The following is a 20,842-nucleotide window of genomic DNA, read 5'->3' on the forward strand; positions in this document are numbered from 1 at the left end:
TTCCACTGTCAATGGTCTACTCCAGATGCCTCAGAGCCAAGAGAAATCAACAGCGCTTCTGGACACTGTTAACATAGGGCTTCCTTTTGGCACAGTACAGTTTTAACTGGCCTTTGTGGATGTATCGAGAATGAATGACGATTCTTGATGCAGTACCGCCTGAGGGATCGGAGATCATGGTAAATCAGCTTAGGCTTGCGCCCTTGTTCTTTATACACTGACATTCCTCCAGATTCCTTGAATCTTTTAATAATGTTAAACACTGTTGAGGGTGAAATATCCAAATGTTGTCCTATCTTTCTTTGAGGAACATTGTTGTTAAACATTTCAATAATTTTCTCATGTATTTGTTGCAAAACTAGCAATCCTCAGCCCATCTTTGCTCCTTAAGGTCTAGACCTTTCCTGGAAGCTTTTTTGTACCAAATCATAATTACAATCACCTGTTGACATCACCTGTTTCAAATGACATCATTAACTAATTTACCTGATTACTAGCCCTAAATTGCTCTTTTTTTGGAATGTGTTGAAAAGTCTGAAAGACAGGAAAGGATGTATATTTACAAATGAAAGGAAGTTGACCAGACAAAACATGAAATTGTTTGTGTTCATAATGTCTGCATTAAAATACAAGTCAAAGTTATTTGGAAATTACTATTTTTTTTTTTTATTTGAATTTTCCATACTCTCCCAACTTTTGGGGGTTCTAATATAGGACCCTTGTTGTGAATATACCACATTTTTTGGTTCTTCCTGGCACCTTTATTTTTAAGAGTAAAGAAAACTTTACATCTGACTAAAAATGGTCCTGAAAATATTAGTCATACTTGTTTTGTTTGTGGCTGGAAATGACGGCATTGGAAATGAACAGGAAGGTAATTTCATAGTTGACACATTTAGTACTTTGCCCAAACAAAATCACATTGGGAGTTTATCTTTTTGGTTATTTTAAGGTTTTATATCTAATTTATAAGAATTCATTTTAAAAATTCAGCAACCAGAGTTATGTGGTATCTGAAACAAAAATAGGTAATTATACATGCATTAAATATGTATGTAATCTCTAAATATATCATTTAAGAATTTTTAAATGTTGTTTTTTTAAAAACCCAAACATACTGTTTTATACTGTTCATGTTTATTGCTATGCATTCTTCTTGTATTTTTTATTTGATTCATTACCAAGAACAATTCCTTGTGTGTGCAGGTACACTTAGCAAGAAAGCAGATTCTGATTCTGATGAAAGTCCTTATGAAATATTGCACACAACCTGCTGGCTGTAGTTAGTTTTCGTGCCATAAAATTCCTGCAAATACACTTACAGTATGACCCACTTTCTCACTACCAATTTAATTATAGACCCCAAAACACAGTAAATCCACAAAGGACTACAAACACAAGGATACGCAATCGATCATTTATTAAAGAATGGGCATGTAGCAGCTTAGCGTGGAGACAGCAGTTTAGAGTTTTTATTCGATCACTCTACGTTTGATGATGTTCATAAATGTTTATGATGACATGGATATAATGAATATATTTATGTGCATAATGTTACAACAGTAATTTACTATAGCAAGAACAACTGTGTAATGTGTTCCACAACACAATTATAATAAGTGCAAGATGGCCATGACTATAATTAGTATTTACGCATGTAAATGATACTATAATGAGTGGCAAAGTGTGACGATAGGCTGTTTTAAAGGTAGGTTGCAGATTATGCACTCAGAACTGTTTACCTGTATCTAAGTGACTGGAAACAGCAGTGTGTGCCAAGCAGTCCATCAGTGCTATAGTGCTAACTGGACATTGTTGCCTAAGGCACGTCAAGCTCATTTGTTCACTTCTAAAGTGCAACATGCTGACAAAATAACAAGAGAACCAAAACATCAGTCTCCACCTGACATGCTAATTTAGGCTGATCTGCTTTATGCACAAGATACCTTCACATATACCTAAGGATTTCTTTATTTTAGGCTCACGTACAGGTTTAGATTAAGTGTACAATTCACATTTTATTTGTCCTCCTGATGGATCTGCAGGATGCTGCATTGTGACTATGTGTGCATATGAGGGTTATAAGGACAGGTGCAGGGTAATTAGGATAGGCATATTAGTTTATATAGGATTGTAGGCTCACAGATCATCAGTCTCCCCATCAAATGGTATAGTATCCAGCTCCATGTGAATGCTGCCTGGTTCAATGCTTCCACCCCAGCCAATGGGTGTACGATTAAAGGAGGGTCGTGAGTTGATGTCATGCTGGTAAACCACTGCAGGCTCGGTCTCCTCGGTGGCCACCTCGATGTCTGGCAGCTGGAAGGTCATCAGCTGGGAAGCTTTCTCAAATCCTCCAAATGGCATGGCACTCCTGGACAGATTGAGAGATAGGGCAATTCAAGGCAAAAACCAGACAATTGGACTGTGCAATGCAGCATGCAGAGGAAGAGGCAGATTGTGAAATGCACCTGTTGAAGCTCTTGTATTTGCGCAGCTCCATGAAAGTGCAGGGTGATGGCATTTGAGCCTTCATTGTGGCTAGAAGGTCTTCGTTGCCCTTCATAGCCCGTTCCCAAGGAGAAATGTATGTTTTCACATATTCAGCCCTCTTTTTAGCCTTGTCCAAAGCAGCCTTAGAACTTTGATCACCGGCTGAGAAATATAAATCGATTGAAAAAGAGATAGAGTGGTGAAATTGTTAAACAGTTCACTCAAAATACTCAAATTACATCATTTACTCTCTTACATTGTTCCCACATACAATACAATAAACATGCATACACTGTAAAACCCAACAGTCAACTTTATCAAATGACATGAGTGTAGTTAACTCAAAATTTTCTGAAAGTTGACTCTACTCATTTGAAATGAATTCTGATCTCAGTGTTGAAGGTAATGAGTTAATTAATACCTCAGTACTTCAACTTAAATAGAGTAAGTTCACAGTACTCATATAGATTAGTTTTTTAACTCATGGTTTGTAGCAATCGGTTTACTCAAAAGGTTTGAGTTGCCATAACTTATTGGGTTTTGAGTTGGTTTGAGTTCTCTTCATTTATTGGGTTTTACTGTGCTCAAATTGCTTCCTTTACTCAAACAGATTGAGTTCACAGTACTCATTAAGATTAGTTTTTGAACTTAAAAGGTTTGTTGCAATCAGTTTCCTCAAATGGTTTGAGTTACCTTAACATTTTGGGTTTTACAGTTTAGCACTGAACCCAAGTGATTTTCAATAGACAAAAAAAATTCACTGAGAAAAAAGGGTTTGATGTATGAATGGGTAAATAAAATTATGTATTTCTAGGCAAATGTTTGTATATATATATATATATATATATATATATATATATATATATATATATGTATATATATGTTTGTATATCATAGTTTTAATAATATTTTAAATTAGATTAAATTTTTATATCTTTATTAAAGGTTAATTTTAAGTAATTTTGTCAAGTGCTTTTGTCGTTTGTGCATGCTTTTTTAAATATTATATAACACGTATAGGCAGGGGACGATAACTGTTTTCAAGGTATACCGCGGTTTGGAAAAGTCAAGGTTTTAAAACCGCCAACATTTTCTGTAATACCAATCCTAAGGTATGTGTAAGATTTTTTTTTTTACTTTTTTGTTTTGTTTTTTAAGACAACAGTATCTCCAGCAGAAAAAAATATCCAAAGATGCCGTTTTAAATTGTAAAGAAATCTGTGTTTTTTGATATTAATGACGACAGCAGAAGTCAATCATTCATTTGAATTATTTAGCCTGACATATTTACTGTTCCAAAATATTTGAAATCTTTCAAAAAATAAAATATATTGTGTTCAATGGGGGGGGGGGGGGGGGGTGTTGTTTTTTACCCAGACATTTAAAAAGAACATATTTTAGAGCAGTAATCACAATACCGTGAAACCATGATATTTTTATCCAAGGTTATCATACGGTCAGAATCTTATACTGGCCCATACCTAAACACGTCATGCTGTATACTATAGCTTATTTGTTTCCACAAATATTTAGTGAGCATAATCTTTTCATGTTTACTTTTGTTAGTTTTACTTATTCTTTGGTGGTTAGCACTGTCGCTTCACAGCTGGCTCCAATCCTAGCTAGGTCAGTTGACATTTCTGTGTGGAGTTTGCAGGTTCTCCCTGTGGTGGCGTGGGTTTCCACTGGGTGCTCCGGTTTCCCCCACAGTCCAAAGACATGAGGTACAGGTGAATAGAATAAGCTAAAAATTGGCCGTAGTGTATGTGTGTGAATGTGAAAGTGTATGGGTGTTTCCCAGAGCTGGGTTGCAGCTGGAAGGGCACCCGCTGCGTAAAACATATACTGGATAAGTTGACAGTTCGTTCGGCTGTGGCGTCCCCTGATAAATAAAGGGACTAAGCCGAAGGAAATATTCTTTAGTTTAAAGTCACCATAAAATAAAACATTTTATTTAATGTTATAGTAATTATTATAAAACGTTTAGAAAACAATATGACAGAAAAACTACAGTAGTCAACATTTGAAGTGGATCATCACCTTTCATCAAAGTTGTCCTAAAACTATTGAACAACATCCCTTATTGTCCAAGGACAATTTAGAAAAACATTTTTGATTCACTTCGAATGTTTACTACTGTATTTGCAGTTTCTGTTTTATGTTGACTAAGTTATCCTTGTACTATAATAGGCATTGCATACTTTTATTTAACTATTAGTTTTATTACTATCAGCTTCAAATATGGGTGATGTGGCTAGTGTAAAAAAGTCTCTAACGCTTCTCTATACTTACTCAGTGAGATATCTACTGATAGACCATCTTTCCCCCCTACTCCTCCTCCTGACACTCCAACACCTCCAGCTCCTCCAGCGAGCCCACCAGCCAGCAGCCCACCCCCGGCTCCCTTGCCAAAGCTTCCGGGTTTAGGAGGAGGCACTGGTGCTTGGCCGACCCCACCAGCATGCCCAGCCATCTGTCCACCAATCAGGCGTCCACCAACATCCATCATCTGGCCCCCCAGGCTGGGCACAAACTTCTGGAGGTTATCCTTTACAAAAAGTAACACAATAATTAGTGGAGGAGCTTCGAGTTTAACATTCAGATCATATTATGAAACACTGAATGAAACATTTAGTGTTAGCAATAAGAACTTGATCAGGTAACACTTGGTCAATTAGTTATTGCATTTACTAACATTAACGAAGTATGGTTAATCTTGTAAAGCATGAATTAATCTTGTTCAAAATTTACTAATGCATTATTAAAATCCAACGTTGTGTTTTTAACATTAGTTAACATTAACTTACAGGCATGTGAAAAATTTAGAACACCCTATAAAAGCTGTGGTATTTTGTAAGTTTTTTAAATTTATATGGTTGTTTAATCTCAACTTTAACAGTCCAGAAATATTAAGGTAATATAAGTAAACAATTAAAACAAAACAAAAAAAACTTTTACAAGGAAAAAGTTAGGACACCCTACCCCTTAATAGCTTGTGTTACCACCTTTGGCTGATGAAGGATTCGGATTTCTGCCTTCCAATCCGTTTTATCATGGATCAACGTTTATCATTTTCGCATCATCCTGTTTCTCATTATCTTTATTAATGATTATATGATTATTTAAATGAGTATTTAACTTTGAAATGATTTTAACTAATGAATAAGTTAACACTGCTCTATGTAAGAATGTTCAGTGCATTTGCCTGTCTCTGTGTAACTTTTTCAGGAGCCACCAAACTAGAGGTCACGGAGACCTTGAGTGAAACTGAGGGCTGAGACAAGAAGCAACTGTTTCTATTGTTATTTCTGTTAATACTATCTAAAAATGTCTAAAGTGATTTAGCTATTTTTACGGTTAATTCTTTTAAAGTGATTCTACTTTTTATTCAAGATAGACTTTGTGTAGTAAGGATATAACTGCCTGAATGTAGATTATACCGGGTTTTAACCAGTTTTGATAAAGACGGCTGAGAGTACACTCAGCCTTGGATGAGAAACAGATTATACTTTAAGTGTGTGTGTTTTTTTTTGATTGTGGATCCGTTTCACAGGTCTGGAGTCAGCTCTAAACAGTCTAGTGGATGTCTGACGTTTATATGCATAAGATATTGTTCAGAATTGTACGCACGCACCCACATGGAAATTTGTCTATCTGTGTTTTAACCACACGGATAGTGGAATGGCTCATTTCAAAATCTTTTGAGATCTTTTAAATCCTTTACCAGACTCATAGGCTGCTACTGTTTTTTTTTCTGAAGGTCTCAAACAGCTCTTTTGCTCTAACCTTGGTGCTCACTCTCACTTCAACAGTCAGGAGCACACCAAAATAAATGTCAGAGATTTACAAAAGGCAAGCCTCATTAAAAATGCTGAGTAACGATTTATTAATAACGTGCATCTGTTGTGGTACATCTGTCTGTGATTTGAGCCATTTTAAGTGTGAATAAATGTGAGGTGTCCTAACTCTTTCCTCAGTTAGAATAAGCATTTTTGTAGAATTAAACCGAATACATTTTTTACAATTTTTTACTTATATTACCTTAATCTTTCAGCATTGTTATAAATTAGATTAAATAACCATATATTAAAAAACCTTACAAAATACCCAGGCTTTCATAGGGTATCCTAATTTTTCACGGCTGTAAATAACATTAACTAGAGTTAACAAAGATGAATTAATAATGTAATAAATGTATTACTAATTGCTTGTTCATGTTAGTAAATACATTAACTAACATTAAATCAATGGACCATTATTGTAGTGTTACCCTTGATCAATATAAAGAGTCTAAATACAGGTAGAACACAGAAGAACTCATTGAAAAAGTAATCACAATCTAATGTAAATAATCTTGAATCTGTGAACAAATATGCATATGACTTTGACTTCTAGCCTGCCTTACCATAGACTCACTACTGAAGAGGTCAGGGTTGTTCTCATAGATAAACTTCTCCACACGAAGCTGCCTCATCCTGAACATCTTGGAGCCTTTGTTCTTATTAAGGGACAGTTCCTCTAGCATGATGTCCTTGGGTGCCCTGATCTTTTTCCCCAAGTCAAACTCAGAGGCCTCAGGTTCTGATTCATACTCTAGGAAAAAAAAGAATCGCTCTATATTTTAATGGGCACCATAAAACTTCTGTTGATTTTAAAGATGCAGTATTGAGCTTTTGAATCTCTGTCGCCATCTCTGTTTGAAATAAATAACTGCAAGTTGGGTTATTCTTCGCTCCACTATGTCAGTAAATTCTGCAGTCTTCACATTACAGCATATCTGGCATTCTACATTGACACAGCTGTAAGAAATACTAGCTGTACAGTAGTCAACATCATCTTTAATCAATCATCACCCTCTTCAAAGCTGTCCTAAAACAAATGAACAACACCTATTCCTGTCGACCAAATGCTGACTACTACTGCACTACTATCCCACATGGAAAGAACTTATATGAGGATATACTGTATGCGCTTATATAAAAACCTATATGCAGTATATATGCACATATATGATAATATATATGCTGCATATATGCGTATGCCACATATAGGCAACATTGAGGTGCATATATGTGCATATACTGTACAGGCCATATACAGTAGGTCTCCTGTATTGCTTTTTTTATAACCACGTATAAGCCCTATATTACTTAGGCAACTGTCATACATGATGCCTAGCTCATATTTTTTTTTATTATCAAGGCAATAACTAAGAATTAACAAAAAAAAAAAATGCAAAAAACGTATGTATGTGCGAACACTTAAAATTGGTATCAAATGTATTGGCATGTTATGGAGTTTAACTATGGAAAGTGAGAGGAGATGAAAAGATATGATGTCTACACGTTTTCCTGAAACATTTACAAGGTCAATTCTTTCTTGTATCAAGATAGTGGAAAAGAAACACAATGGTTTGTAATTTTTTTATTATATATATATTTTTTTCTGTTCAGTTTTTTGGCTTATTTTTCTTGTACTTTTTGATTGTTCTTAAGTAAATAAAAAATGTACATTTCTACTTTTTTATGTTGTCTAGCAGCTATGGATTTTACAAATTTTACTAATGTATAGGTAAACATATAGGTGAACATAAAGGTGAACATATATGTGCATATATGCACACATATATACATGCATATACGAACCTATATAGGTACATATATACACGTATATATGTACACATATACAGTTGAAGTCAGAATTATTAGCCCCCTTTTGAAGTTTTTTTCAAATGATGTTTAACAGAGCAAAGAAAAGTCATATTTGTTTAAAAAAAAAAAGCAGTTTAAAATTTTTCTGAACCATTTTAAGGTCAAAATTATTAGCTCCTTTAAGCTAATTTTTTTTCGACTGTCTACAGAACAAACCATCATTATACAGTAACTTTCCTAATTACCCTATCCTGCCTATTTAAGCTAATTAACCTAGTTAAGCCTTTAAATGGACTTTAAGCTGTATAGAAGTGTCTTAAAAATATCTAGTCAAATATTATTTACTGTCATCATGGCAAAGATAAAATAAATCAGTTATTAGAAATGAGTTATTAAAACTATTATGTTTAGAAATGTGTTGAAAAAAAATCTTCTCTCCGTTAAACAGAAATTGGGGACAAAAACAAACAGGAGGCTAATAATTCTGACTTCAACTGTATGAACACATATATGTACATACAGTTCCTATATATTATATATTAAGGAAAACGGCCAATTTTTTTATGTCACATATTTTAAAAACCTATATCAAAACCTATTTTAAACCATTTATGTTTATATAGGTTTTTTCCATGTGGGATCTGAATTAAATGTCAATTGAAACATAAAGTAACATGCACTTTTCAACCAAAATTGTTCCAAAATGGATTTATTGGAGTGATGCCAGTCGAGAAAAACCACTTGGGGCTTGTTAAAGAACCAGTTCCTGCAGTGAACAGTTCTTGAAAGAAACATTTATAAATTAACTAGCTGGCTACCTATTGAACAATTTAAATATTTTAGTTGTACTGGAGGAAAAAATCTTTATTGTTCTTTTAAAACAAGCTCTGTTGTTTTCGTTTTTTCATGATTCTCTGCAGTTTATGGTTTCTTCATTTTATCAAATGGTGATTGTTAATTGTGTGTGTTTTTATGTGTGTTCATTTGTCTCTCTCTCTCTCTCTCTCTCTGTGTGTGTGTGTGTGTGTGTGTGTGTGTGTGTGTGTGTGTGTGTGTGTGTGTGTGTGTGTGTGTGTGTGTGTGTGTGTGTGTGTGTGTGTGTGTGTCTTCAAAATAATAAAATATGCTTTTAATATAACCTGCTTTCAGCCATATCTGTCTCTGTGAACTTTCTAGTGTCACAAAAATCATGTCTGCTAGAAACTATAAATATTGAACAATTTTACAAAAATTTATTCAAAATTGATTATTAGTACACTGTAAAAAATTATATGAGCAATTAGTCATGACAGCATATGTTTTTGTTAATTGTAACTTATTAAACTAAGTTAATCATGTTATAAGTTATAAGTTATATTTTATAAGTTAAATATATAAATATATATTCTATAAGTTTATAAGTTTTATAAGTTATATATAATTTTATAAGTTATGCAAGCTGTTTTGAGTCAGTTTAACATAATATAAGTTCAATGGACTCATAGGGGTTAACTTGATCCAGCTTAAAAATTTAAGGCAACCAGGATTTTATTTACAGTGTAGAAAACAGTATTTCCTGCGTCCTCACCATGCACCATATATTATTTTAAATACTGTTAACACATACTTTTCTTATTTGTTTTAACCATAATGCAACATTAAACTTCATGTCAACTAGCAGCCATTGGGATATTAGTAGGCTGTCAGATCTATATCTGCTAACAGTATATTTTGATGGCCCTTCAGACATTACTGACTATAAGTTTAAATATCCATAAACATCTCATCTTATTCTACTAATCCTAATATTCTACTAATACTACTCAATAAGAGAGTTACTTATAGACAACAGAATGTCTAAAAATGATTCAAATAAAGTGTAGGCAAAAAGCACTGCTATATATGCTAGTTTATGTACCAAGTAATGATAGCACTTTACAAAAATGCTGCAATAAATGTACACTTGGAAGTGTAATTCATGTTAACAATGACATGTAATAAGTACAATTCATATCATAATATTATTGCAGTTCTCTAAAATTCTAACTGTGCAAGATATTATAGGAAACCTTTTCGCATTGTAATCATAACACTAACTACTAGTCATCCTACCACCCACTGTTCTTTGGAAATCTTCATGATGGTGTTAGTATAAACAATTAGTTTCTTTGGAACTTGGCAAGTATATTTCTACATAAAATAAGTGGCTGTTTCCACCAAAGTAAAAACATTTCAACAATTAAATTAGCAAGAATCTGTTTGTAACTTAAAATAAAAACTTTAAAAGAAGCTTTTGCAGCTTTTGCCATAGATGAACAAGTTTTTTTTTCCTCAAAGATGATTTTACTGGCCAGTTCCTTAAAGAAACATTTTAATAATATTAATAACCTTTTATTCCACTATACAGTGTCTTTTGTTCAATGGAAATGTTAAAAACGTTCTAAAGATTTTTCATTGCCAATCAATGTCAATGCAAATCTTTTATTTTTAAGAGTATAGCCTAAGCAAAATTATCAATTCTTCTGTAACAGTTTTTTATTCATATTAACATCTAATTCACATGATTCACAAAGCATAAAAAAGAACAAATCAATCAGGCTTAATTTCCTCTGGAGCCCCTTATGTAATGTTCCTACAGTGGAGTACGTGTACCATGATTATAATGATGAGGTGCACCGGTAATAATCAGAGACACAGCTGACATTTCATCTTTGCAGTCTACAAGATACATGTTGCCACTGACATATTACTCCTCATTAAAACATATTAAATTCAGCTGCATGAAACCTTACTGACAGGCCCTGAAATTAAGATGATGTTCCCAATAAACAGTTTCAGAGTCACATGACTGACACAGATGATTGAGCAGGTTGTGTTATAGCATGGCTATGATTTAATCTCTTTAATGACATCTTCCAAAGAAAATGCCTTCTCACCTGCCAGGAAGGCTAAACAAACACACTCTTTAAATCATGAATCATGTTATTAAGTTCCAGACCCCAGTATCACTGATAGAAATGGCCCAAACATGTTATTCTTTAAATAAAGCTTTTTAAAACACAGCATATAAGAAGTCTGAAATCTGATTTAAGGCAACATATGAAAATCACATGAATTACATACAATTTAGTTTGAATTTCACATCTATGAAAATATTTGTCTTTCATATTTCTCTATAAGTTTATATAAGTATGTATGACAGTATGAAAAACTCAAATAAATAATAAAAAGAAAGTAGTGATTTCCAAATTACTTTGACTTGTATTTCATTGCAGAAAATATGAACACAATATATTTCATGTTTTGTCTGGTCAACTTCATTTCATTTGTAAATATACATCCTTTCCTTTCATTCAGACTTGCAACACATTCAGAAAAAGTTAGGACAGGAGCAATTTAGGGCTAGTAATCAAGTAAATTGGTTAAATAATGACGTGATTTGAAACAGGAGATGTCAACCGGTAATTGTAATTATGATTTGGTATAAAAGCAGCATCTAAGAAAGGTCTAGACCTTTAGGAGCAAAGATGGGTCGAGGATGGCAAGTTTGCAAACAAATATATGAGAAAATTATTGAAATGTTTAAAAACATTGTTCCTCACAGAAAGATAGGAAGACATTTGGATATTTGACCTTCAACAGTACATAACATACTGTAAGTTAAAAGATCCAAGGAATCTGAAGGAATTTCAGTGGCACTTCTGTGACAACACCATTAATGCTGAAGAGTAGATAGAGATTTAGGGGCGTAATATGTTGCCTTCTTTTCTAGGAGCCTCAATGCATAGTTCAACAAGACAATGCAAAACCACATTCTGTACATATTACGAAGTCCTGGCTGCGGAGGAAGAGGATACAGGTACTTGACTGGCCTGTCTGCTGTCCCGACCTGTCTCCAATAGAGAATGTGTGGTGCATTTTGAATCGCAAATTGCGACAATGAAAACCCTGTACTGTTGCCTTGTTTGACTTGTTTGTATGAAGAATGGGACAAACACATAAAACACTTTATAAATTGGTGTCTTCAGTCCCTAAACATAGTTTAAGTGTTGTGAAAAGCAATGGCAACATTACAAAGTAGTAAATGCATTACTGTTCCAACTTTTTTAAATGTCTTGAAAGAATTTGAATGTTTATTTTGAAAAAGATAAATAAAAATTTTGAAGAACACATAAAATAATGTTGTAAATACAAGTCAAGGTAAATTTAGAAATCACTACTTTATTATTTGCATTTTCCATACTCTCAACCTTTTCTGATTTGTGGTTGTATAGTCATATGTCAGGTCTTCCTATGGGTTTATTTAATTTTTTTAAATTCAGGAATGTTTTGTGCAATGCTTTAGTGATTTTGTTTAAAGAGCAATTTAATGAATCTGAATAATGTTACAGCTGTGAACTTGTGATGAACGGTGAGTGTTTGAAATGAATTTATATTCAACAGAACACACAGATGTACACCAAACAGACTAAGAAAATGAGTAATTTAACTAAGCACAATAAAAAACACCTCTAACTACACAAGACTGACACCGAACAACAGCTTAAGTAGACAAGACTTACTAGACAGAGCTGAACTAAAAACAATTACACCAATGGCAAAGGGAAATATATTTAGTACATAATAATAATAAATATTTATATAAAAATGTTATTATGTATTTATATGAATATACTTTAGTATATATTAAAATGACTACAATTTTAGAAATATTTCACTATTACTATTCAATTGCATAATTCTTGCTACAGTTTGAAAGGCTTCTTTCATAAACATGAAAAAAATCTTTATCATAGACATTTCCTGACATTAATAACAATAAATAGCTTTAAGGCATATCCCACACTAAAGATTTTAATTGATCAAACTGTCCCAATTAACTCCACTCCATTCAACAACATAAGGGTGATGTCATGGATTGGTCAGGCTCTCACGACCCCCACTCACGAAGATCACCATCACCTGACTTCTAATGAGCACACAGCTGCATCACATTCACGAGCACCAGATAAAAGCACAGCACTCCAGTCGCTCATTGTCCGGGCTCGTCTCGACGAAAGCGGACAACTGAGCGACCACTCAGCGTAGTCATCCTCAGCTAAAACAAACGATTTACTTACCTGTTCTCTTTGTATTCCTCCTAGTCTTCCTGGTCCTCCCGAATCGTCCTGTCTTCCAGTCCTTCCAAGTCTGTGTCATCCTCTGTCAGCTGTATCTGGTGTGTGCTGTCCATCCTCGTGTATTCCTGTTACCCAGCCACGGAGGAAAAGACCCCAACATCATTCCTGATCCTCCTGGCTATCCTTCATGTGCTCCTTGTTGTCATTTAATAAACACCCTAACGTTTCCTTACCTCTGTCTCCTGTCCGCTTCATAACAGAAGCCCGGACCCATAACGACGACAACATGAGCACCCCCGATCACCTTCAAGAGCTGGTGGACCAGTTGAAGCGGATTCTACAGCCACCAGCTCCACTTTCCAACGCACCACCAGCACCGAGCACTTCCGCCTCCACAGTTTCTTCTTCGGCCCTTCCTTCCAGTCCCATGGCCCGACCAGCGCCCTACTCAGGCGGAGCGGGGGAGTGCAATGGTTTTCTGTTACAATGTTCCCTCATATTCGAAATGCAACCTTCTCTATATCCCACAGATAAGTCGAAGATCGCCTACATCGTATCTCTACTCTCTGGACCTGCACTTAAATGGGCTGAGACGATCTGGAACCAAGCCGGGCCGGTCATGAATTCCATCACTACCTTCACGGAGTATTTCAAAGAGGTGTTTGGACGTTCTGATGGGGAAGTAGCCGCTGGAGAGCAGCTGTATCATCTAAAGCAAGGTACTCTATCTACACAGGAATATGCTCTCCGGTTTCGCACTCTAGCAGCTGCAAGTGGATGGAATGAGAGATCGTTGTTGACCACGTACCGGCTCGGCTTGGAACCCACTCTCCGAATCCAACTGGCCACATTAGATGATACAATGGGTCTGGAGAGATTCATCCAACATTCTCTCCGATGTTCCGATCGTCTCCGTTCCTATCAACAGGACACCATCACCCCCTCGTCTGCACTCCTCCAATCGCCTGAGTCAACAGCCTCTCCAGAACCAGAACCCATGATAATAGAGTCTGGAAGACTGACATCAGCGGAACGACAGAGGAGGCTGACCCGGGGTCTGTGTCTATACTGCGGTGTCAGTGGACACACCCGTATGGAGTGTCCCCTTCGTCCCATTCGGACTTCAGTGAGTGTATTCAGTACGAATATTGAACAATGTAAACCACTTACTACCACCGTACAAATAACTACTGCCTCTATTTCTCTCCTTGTCACAGCCCTCATCGACTCCGGGTCAGCAGGGAACTTCATCTCCCAATCCCTCTGTCGTCAACTCCACCTCCGTACTGAGGCGTCCTCGCATATATACCAGATACAACCGATAACCCAGTGCACTCGATCTTCGACCCGTATCCATCGACAATGCGAAGACATCCTTCTTCAAGTGGGGTTGTTACATCAAGAGAGGATTCAATTTCTGGTTCTGGAGGGTGCAAATATGGACATCATTCTAGGGCGCCCGTGGCTGGTGAAGCACGATCCCATCATCTCTTGGGGCACAGGAGAGATAAAGAAATGGGGATCTGGATGTACACCTGCCTGTTTTCCAAATCTCCCTCTTCAAGGTCGGAACCCCATTTCTTTGTTTGCAACATCGGTCGAGAGCCCTCCTGAGAAGCAGTCTATCCACATTCCTAAGGAGTACAGCTCCTTTCATGATGTCTTCTGCCCCAAGAGAGCTTCCCAGCTACCGCCGCATCGGCCATGGGACTGCGCGATCGACCTAGTTCCAGATGCCCAGTTGCCAAGAGGTAGGATCTACCCGCTCTCGCTTCCAGAGAATCAGGCAATGGAAGATTACATAAGGGAGGCTCTGAGTCAGGGGTACATACGTCACTCAAAATCACCAGCCGCCTCAAGCTTCTTCTTTGTGGCCAAGAAGGACGGAGGGCTGCGTCCATGCATCGACTACAGGGTCCTAAATAACGGTACAGTAAAATACCGATATCCCCTTCCTCTGGTACCAGCCGCTTTGGAACAGCTCCGAGAAGCTAAAGTCTTCACTAAATTGGACCTCCGCAGCGCGTATAATCTGATAAGAATACGTGAGGGGGACCAATGGAAGACAGCATTCGTGACCCCTACTGGCCACTATGAATATGAGGTCATGCCTTACGGTCTGGTCAACGCCCCCTCCGTATTCCAAAACTTCATTCATGAAGTCCTCCGGGAGTTTCTTCACCACTGTGTAATAGTGTACATAGATGACATCCTCATTTACTCCCGGAGTGAGGCCGAACATCGCCAACACGTTGCGGAGGTCCTACACACATTGAGAGAACATCACCTCTACCTCAAAGCGGAGAAATGCTCATTCCACCAGAAGTCGATTCATTTCTTGGGATACATCATTGACCAAACCGGTATACGTATGGATGGGAAGAAAATTGAGGCTGTTCTATCCTGGTCAGAACCCACTTCCATTAAGGAGCTCCAGAGGTTTCTTGGGTTTGCTAACTTTTATAGACGGTTTATCAAGGACTACAGCAGGATTACATCACCTCTCACTAATCTCCTCAAGGGTAAACCCAAAGGACTGGAGTGGACCAAAGAAGCAGCCGCAGCCTTCCGCCTTCTTAAGAAGGAGTTCACAAGGGCCCCACTCCTGACTCATCCTGACCCAAATCTTCCTTTCGTGGTGGAAGTGGACGCATCCACCACCGGCGTCGGGGCAGTATTATCTCAACATCATGATACACCGCCCCGACTGCATCCCTGTGCCTATTTCTCTCGGAAGTTGAGCCCGGCGGAGCAGAATTACAGCATAGGAGACAGGGAGCTTCTAGCAATCAAGCTAGCCTTGGAGGAGTGGCGTCACTGGTTGGAGGGAGCCAAACATCCGTTCCAGGTGATCACAGATCACAAAAACCTCCAATACATCAAAGAGGCCAAGAGACTATGTCCACGTCAAGCCAGATGGTCACTTTTCTTCTCACGTTTTGATTTCTCCATTTCCTATCGTCCAGGACCCAAGAATCTAAGAGCAGACGCTCTCTCTCGTTTACACGAGCATCACGATCATGAAGAACTCCCAACGAAGATTCTTCCCGAACACATCTCCATTTGTCCGATCACCTGGAACGCTCCTCCAGTCGTTGCCACTCCGGAAGCCCCTGCTCCGCCGGGATGCCCTCCTCATCGGCAGTTCATACCACCTGAACACCGGGTAGATCTGATCCACTCCTTACATACCTCGCTAGGCACTGGACATCCAGGGATCAACAATACTCTCTCGCTAGTATCCCAACGATTCTGGTGGCCAAACATGGCAAGGGATGTGAGGCAATATGTTCAGGGCTGTAAGGACTGTGCCCAATCCAAGAGCCCACGTCATCTACCCGCTGGAAAGCTCCATCCCTTGCCGATTCCGAACCGTCCCTGGTCACACCTAGGAGTGGACTTTATCACTGACCTCCCTTCGTCAGAAGGTAATACCTGTATTCTAGTCATAGTAGATAGATTCTCAAAGTTTGTCAAACTAATCCCTCTGAAAGGTCTTCCCACAGCCTTTGAAACTGCCGACAATATCTTTAATCAAGTCTTCAGGTCATTTGGTATTCCAGAAGATATTGTGTCGGACAGAGGTCCACAGTTCATCTCACGTCTATGGAAAGCCTTCTTCAAGCTCCTAGGTGTGGCCGTCAGCCTCTCTTCTGGATATCATCCCCAAACCAACGGGCAGACAGAGAGGAAGATTCAGGAGGTGGGACGGTTCCTGAGGACCTTCTGCAGTGGTCACCAGAACTCCTGGAGCCAGTATTTGGGCTGGGCAGAATATGCCCAAAATTCACTGCGGCAACCCTCCACCGGACTCACGCCATTCCAGTGCGTCCTGGGCTTCCAACCACCGCTCTTTCCCTGGGATGGCGAACCATCTGATGTCCCCGCAGTGGATCACTGGTTCCGGGAGAGCGAGAGAGTCTGGGACGAGGCTCATCAACATCTGCAGAGGGCAGTCCGTCGAAGCAAGGTAACCGCCGATAGGAGAAGGTCTGAAGAACCCAGATACACACCCGGACAAAAGGTGTGGCTATCCACCCGGGACATACGCATGCGACTGCCCTCTCGCAAGTTAAGTCCCCGATTTGTTGGTCCCTTCACCATCGTGGAACAGGTTAACCCCGTCACCTACAAACTACAATTACCCTCTCACTACCGTATTCACCCTACATTCCACGTATCACTCCTGAAACCCTATCACGATCCTGTTCTTCCCTCCACAGAGCCTGACCACGAAGAGGAACCCCCTCCTCCACTGCTCCTAGAAGAAGGAGCCGTCTACGCAGTGAAGGAGATCTTGCGTTCCCGACGTCGTGGTGGCCAGTTGGAGTACCTGGTGGACTGGGAAGGGTACGGCCCCGAAGAAAGGACATGGGTTCCCAGAGCTGATATTCTCGATCCTAGTCTCATGGTGGAGTTTCATGAGAGCCACCCTGAGTTCCCAGCGCCTAGAGGCAGAGGGAGACCACCACGGCGTCGGAGGTGTCGGCCCTCAGGAGCGGGCCCTGGGGAGGGGGGTACTGTCATGGATTGGTCAGGCTCTCACGACCCCCACTCACGAAGATCACCATCACCTGACTTCTAATGAGCACACAGCTGCATCACATTCACGAGCACCAGATAAAAGCACAGCACTCCAGTCGCTCATTGTCCGGGCTCGTCTCGACGAAAGCGGACAACTGAGCGACCACTCAGCGTAGTCATCCTCAGCTAAAACAAACGATTTACTTACCTGTTCTCTTTGTATTCCTCCTAGTCTTCCTGGTCCTCCCGAATCGTCCTGTCTTCCAGTCCTTCCAAGTCTGTGTCATCCTCTGTCAGCTGTATCTGGTGTGTGCTGTCCATCCTCGTGTATTCCTGTTACCCAGCCACGGAGGAAAAGACCCCAACATCATTCCTGATCCTCCTGGCTATCCTTCATGTGCTCCTTGTTGTCATTTAATAAACACCCTAACGTTTCCTTACCTCTGTCTCCTGTCCGCTTCATAACAGGTGACAAAAATCTTGATCTTTGCTGTAGACTGTGGTGGCCAATCAAATAAAAGCAGGCGGTTTATTTACTGTAATACGACGATACATCATTTATTAGCGCGAAGCGTCAGTGTGGTCAGTTTAAATTAAATATATAACGACTAATTTACCACATAAAATACCAACAATAACACAGAGTAATGCACACTTTACGTTTCCGCTTCCTTTCCATCTGTACTGTAGTCTATGTGACGAGAAATGAACTGTTTGTATTTTTGGCTTTAAGAATATAAATAATACTGTTTGTGAACATACCTTTTCAGCGACAGATATTCCTACAGTACAATACCGCCATTTAAATCAAATTGGTCCCCCAGTTTGTTGCTTGTGTCTTACCATCTTGGGCGATGTGTGACAGGTCAGTGATGATCTTGGAGGGCTTTTTACGCTTGTTGGGGGGTGCTGGTGTTCCTGACAGAGGCATGATTCCAGACTGGGAAAACAGAGGTGAGAGTGGATTTGATAAAATAAGAATATTTGATCAGTATTGCTTTTTATAACATTTTGCAGTAGTTTAGAATACAGTTTGACTTATGAACAGGTGTGGAGTAAGCAAACACTTCAGTTGAGATGCCAAGTCCTTGAGGAATTATAGAGAAGAACAGACACTTGCTCAGAGCAGATATCAATGACCTCACATTCCTCAGATTCCCAAAGATAAGCAAAGTCTGAACATACAGTCATAACCCATCATAGTGTTTGGTTGGTTAGGGTAATGTTCACAGACAGTTTTCAGACAGAATTGGAGAAAGGTTGGTTTAAAAATGTTCAGATTTTGTAAAATGTTGTATTATGGATTGTTAAAAATACACGATTCTTATTGTCTGATAAACGTTCAATGATTTCCACAAAATGTAGCTAAAGTACGCCTTGCAGACTTCGCATTTCTACAATTTCATATCAAATAATTTCAGATAATTCAAAGGTCCTTAGAACCAAAACAGACAGTGAGCAAACAAGTCAATATAACAAGCAATAGAATAAAAATAACCGGTTTTCGACTCCAAATTATGTTTTATTATGTATGGAAAGCTTTTTTTTCATAAAAACAAGAATATGTGAAGAATATTTAGAAAATCTACAGAACCTTGCGAACTTTATGAAAAATATTTTGTGGAGGTGATTACAGAAAGGCTCTTCAAATGTTTAACGTTCTTAATGGAACAATCAGTGTTATTAAAGACCCTTTATTTAATGACATGTACAGTATGTACAACTGTATCAATAAAATAGTTATATAACAAAGCTACATAACTTTTCTTACTAGTGAGGTTTCACACTGATGCATATGTAATTCACACAAGCTCAGTCAATCTCTCACTGTGTCTCTCTCTCTATATATCTTTTAATAACTGCATTAATAACGGTTATTAATTGCTCAAGTCTTTATTAATAGCTCAGCATGACATTATGAAATTAGCAACAGAGGCTTGGGATGAGACAGATGAGAAATTATATACAGAAGAATGTTTAAAAAAAACAAGAGATATGTCATAAAATTAAGCAACTGGACAATGTCTTAAAATGTGGTATATGCAGAATAACTGACTCTGGTCTGCTGAATTTTAAGAAAATAATGCACACCCACAGTGTTTACATTATTCTAATTCAATTGTATGTTCTCAAGTATTTATTACATACATTTTTACAAATTAGGCAAACAAATCAGATTAAAATCTGCATATGAAGGTAAATCATGGTAAAATAGAAGATTTAATTTAGTTTTTTTCACCAGCTTTACTGCACATAGTATGCCTGCATATAGTTTATTCTGCTAGTATAAGGCTCTGTTAATGGCAAACACTGCAACGACTTGACTGTAACTCAATACATTATGGCTATTTTTAAAGCAGGACCTTTTAGTGACGAGTCGTGGTGTCTGTTTTATTGTCAGATACTCAGGATTGGTCACAAACATACACGCATAAACACATTCACTGTGGCTTAATGCTTTGAAGAAATCGGAAATCTCCCTCAAACTGAAATGACACCACAGATTGATGATGTTGTGGTGTGACGAAGGGGGTGCAATGGCCCACCCTGTAAAATAATCACAAGCTGGGGTCCACCAGTCTTAAGTTCCCCCAGCTGGACAGTACAGGCTCTGCATTCCACATAAAATCATCTACCAGGCTGGGTGGGAGTGTTTAGCATATTTCCACATTTTAGAAGCAAAAAAGCCACCACAGGTATCATTCAACCTTGATTTTTCCAATCAGTGCAAACTTGTGATGTACCGTCTGTGCTTACAAAACTATTAAGGCATCTGAAGTTATTGCTGGTCGTGTTTTCATTGCCTTCATGCAGCTGTTAGTTGTGAACGGTGTCAGTATGTGCGGTTAGTGAAGTGAAAATATAGCATAATCCACTTACCAAGAACTGGTCTCAAAGGTACAGTGAAAATAGGAAAAGGCTTGTGGCTGAGAAGTTTACCAATTCCAGGGTACCTTTGACCTGTGGCTGGATCAAGAACCTAAGGCGTGCAAAATCCAGTTGGGACTTGGATGGCAGATCTTCACGGGGGGAGGGAGAGTCCGGGTAAGAAGGGGGAGTGAGGGGTAAAGGGGG

General features: G+C 38.3%; 1 protein-coding gene across 1 annotated transcript; it reads right to left on the reverse strand.

Annotated features, from left to right (window-relative positions):
- Window positions 1–1,403: 1,403 nt before the first annotated feature.
- On the reverse strand, window positions 1,404–20,842 carry myoz1a (myozenin 1a). The gene is made up of 6 exons (XM_056470766.1): window positions 20,648–20,842; window positions 18,611–18,707; window positions 6,899–7,086; window positions 4,786–5,041; window positions 2,472–2,655; window positions 1,404–2,374 (listed from the first exon to the last, which is right to left on the reverse strand). The coding sequence occupies exons 2-6, from the start codon at window positions 18,696–18,698 to the stop codon at window positions 2,140–2,142; spliced, it is 951 nt and encodes a 316-aa protein (XP_056326741.1). The 5' UTR covers window positions 18,699–18,707; window positions 20,648–20,842; the 3' UTR covers window positions 1,404–2,139.

This window comes from Danio aesculapii, chromosome 13, assembly GCF_903798145.1.
Source record: "Danio aesculapii chromosome 13, fDanAes4.1, whole genome shotgun sequence".
Lineage (NCBI taxonomy): Eukaryota > Metazoa > Chordata > Actinopteri > Cypriniformes > Danionidae > Danio > Danio aesculapii.

What these genes read in the sequence shown, in the direction of transcription:
- myoz1a (XM_056470766.1), bottom strand. Translation starts at nt 18,698, where the DNA reads ATGCCTCTGTCAGGAACACCAGCACCCCCCAACAAGCGTAAAAAGCCC. An exon ending in TCTTCAGTAGTGAGTCTATG is followed by an intron (nt 5,042 to 6,898) that starts GTAAGGCAGGCT and finishes CTTTTTGTAAAG; the next exon opens with GATAACCTCCAGAAGTTTGT. An exon ending in AAATACAAGAGCTTCAACAG is followed by an intron (nt 2,375 to 2,471) that starts GTGCATTTCACA and finishes CAATCTGTCCAG; the next exon opens with GAGTGCCATGCCATTTGGAG.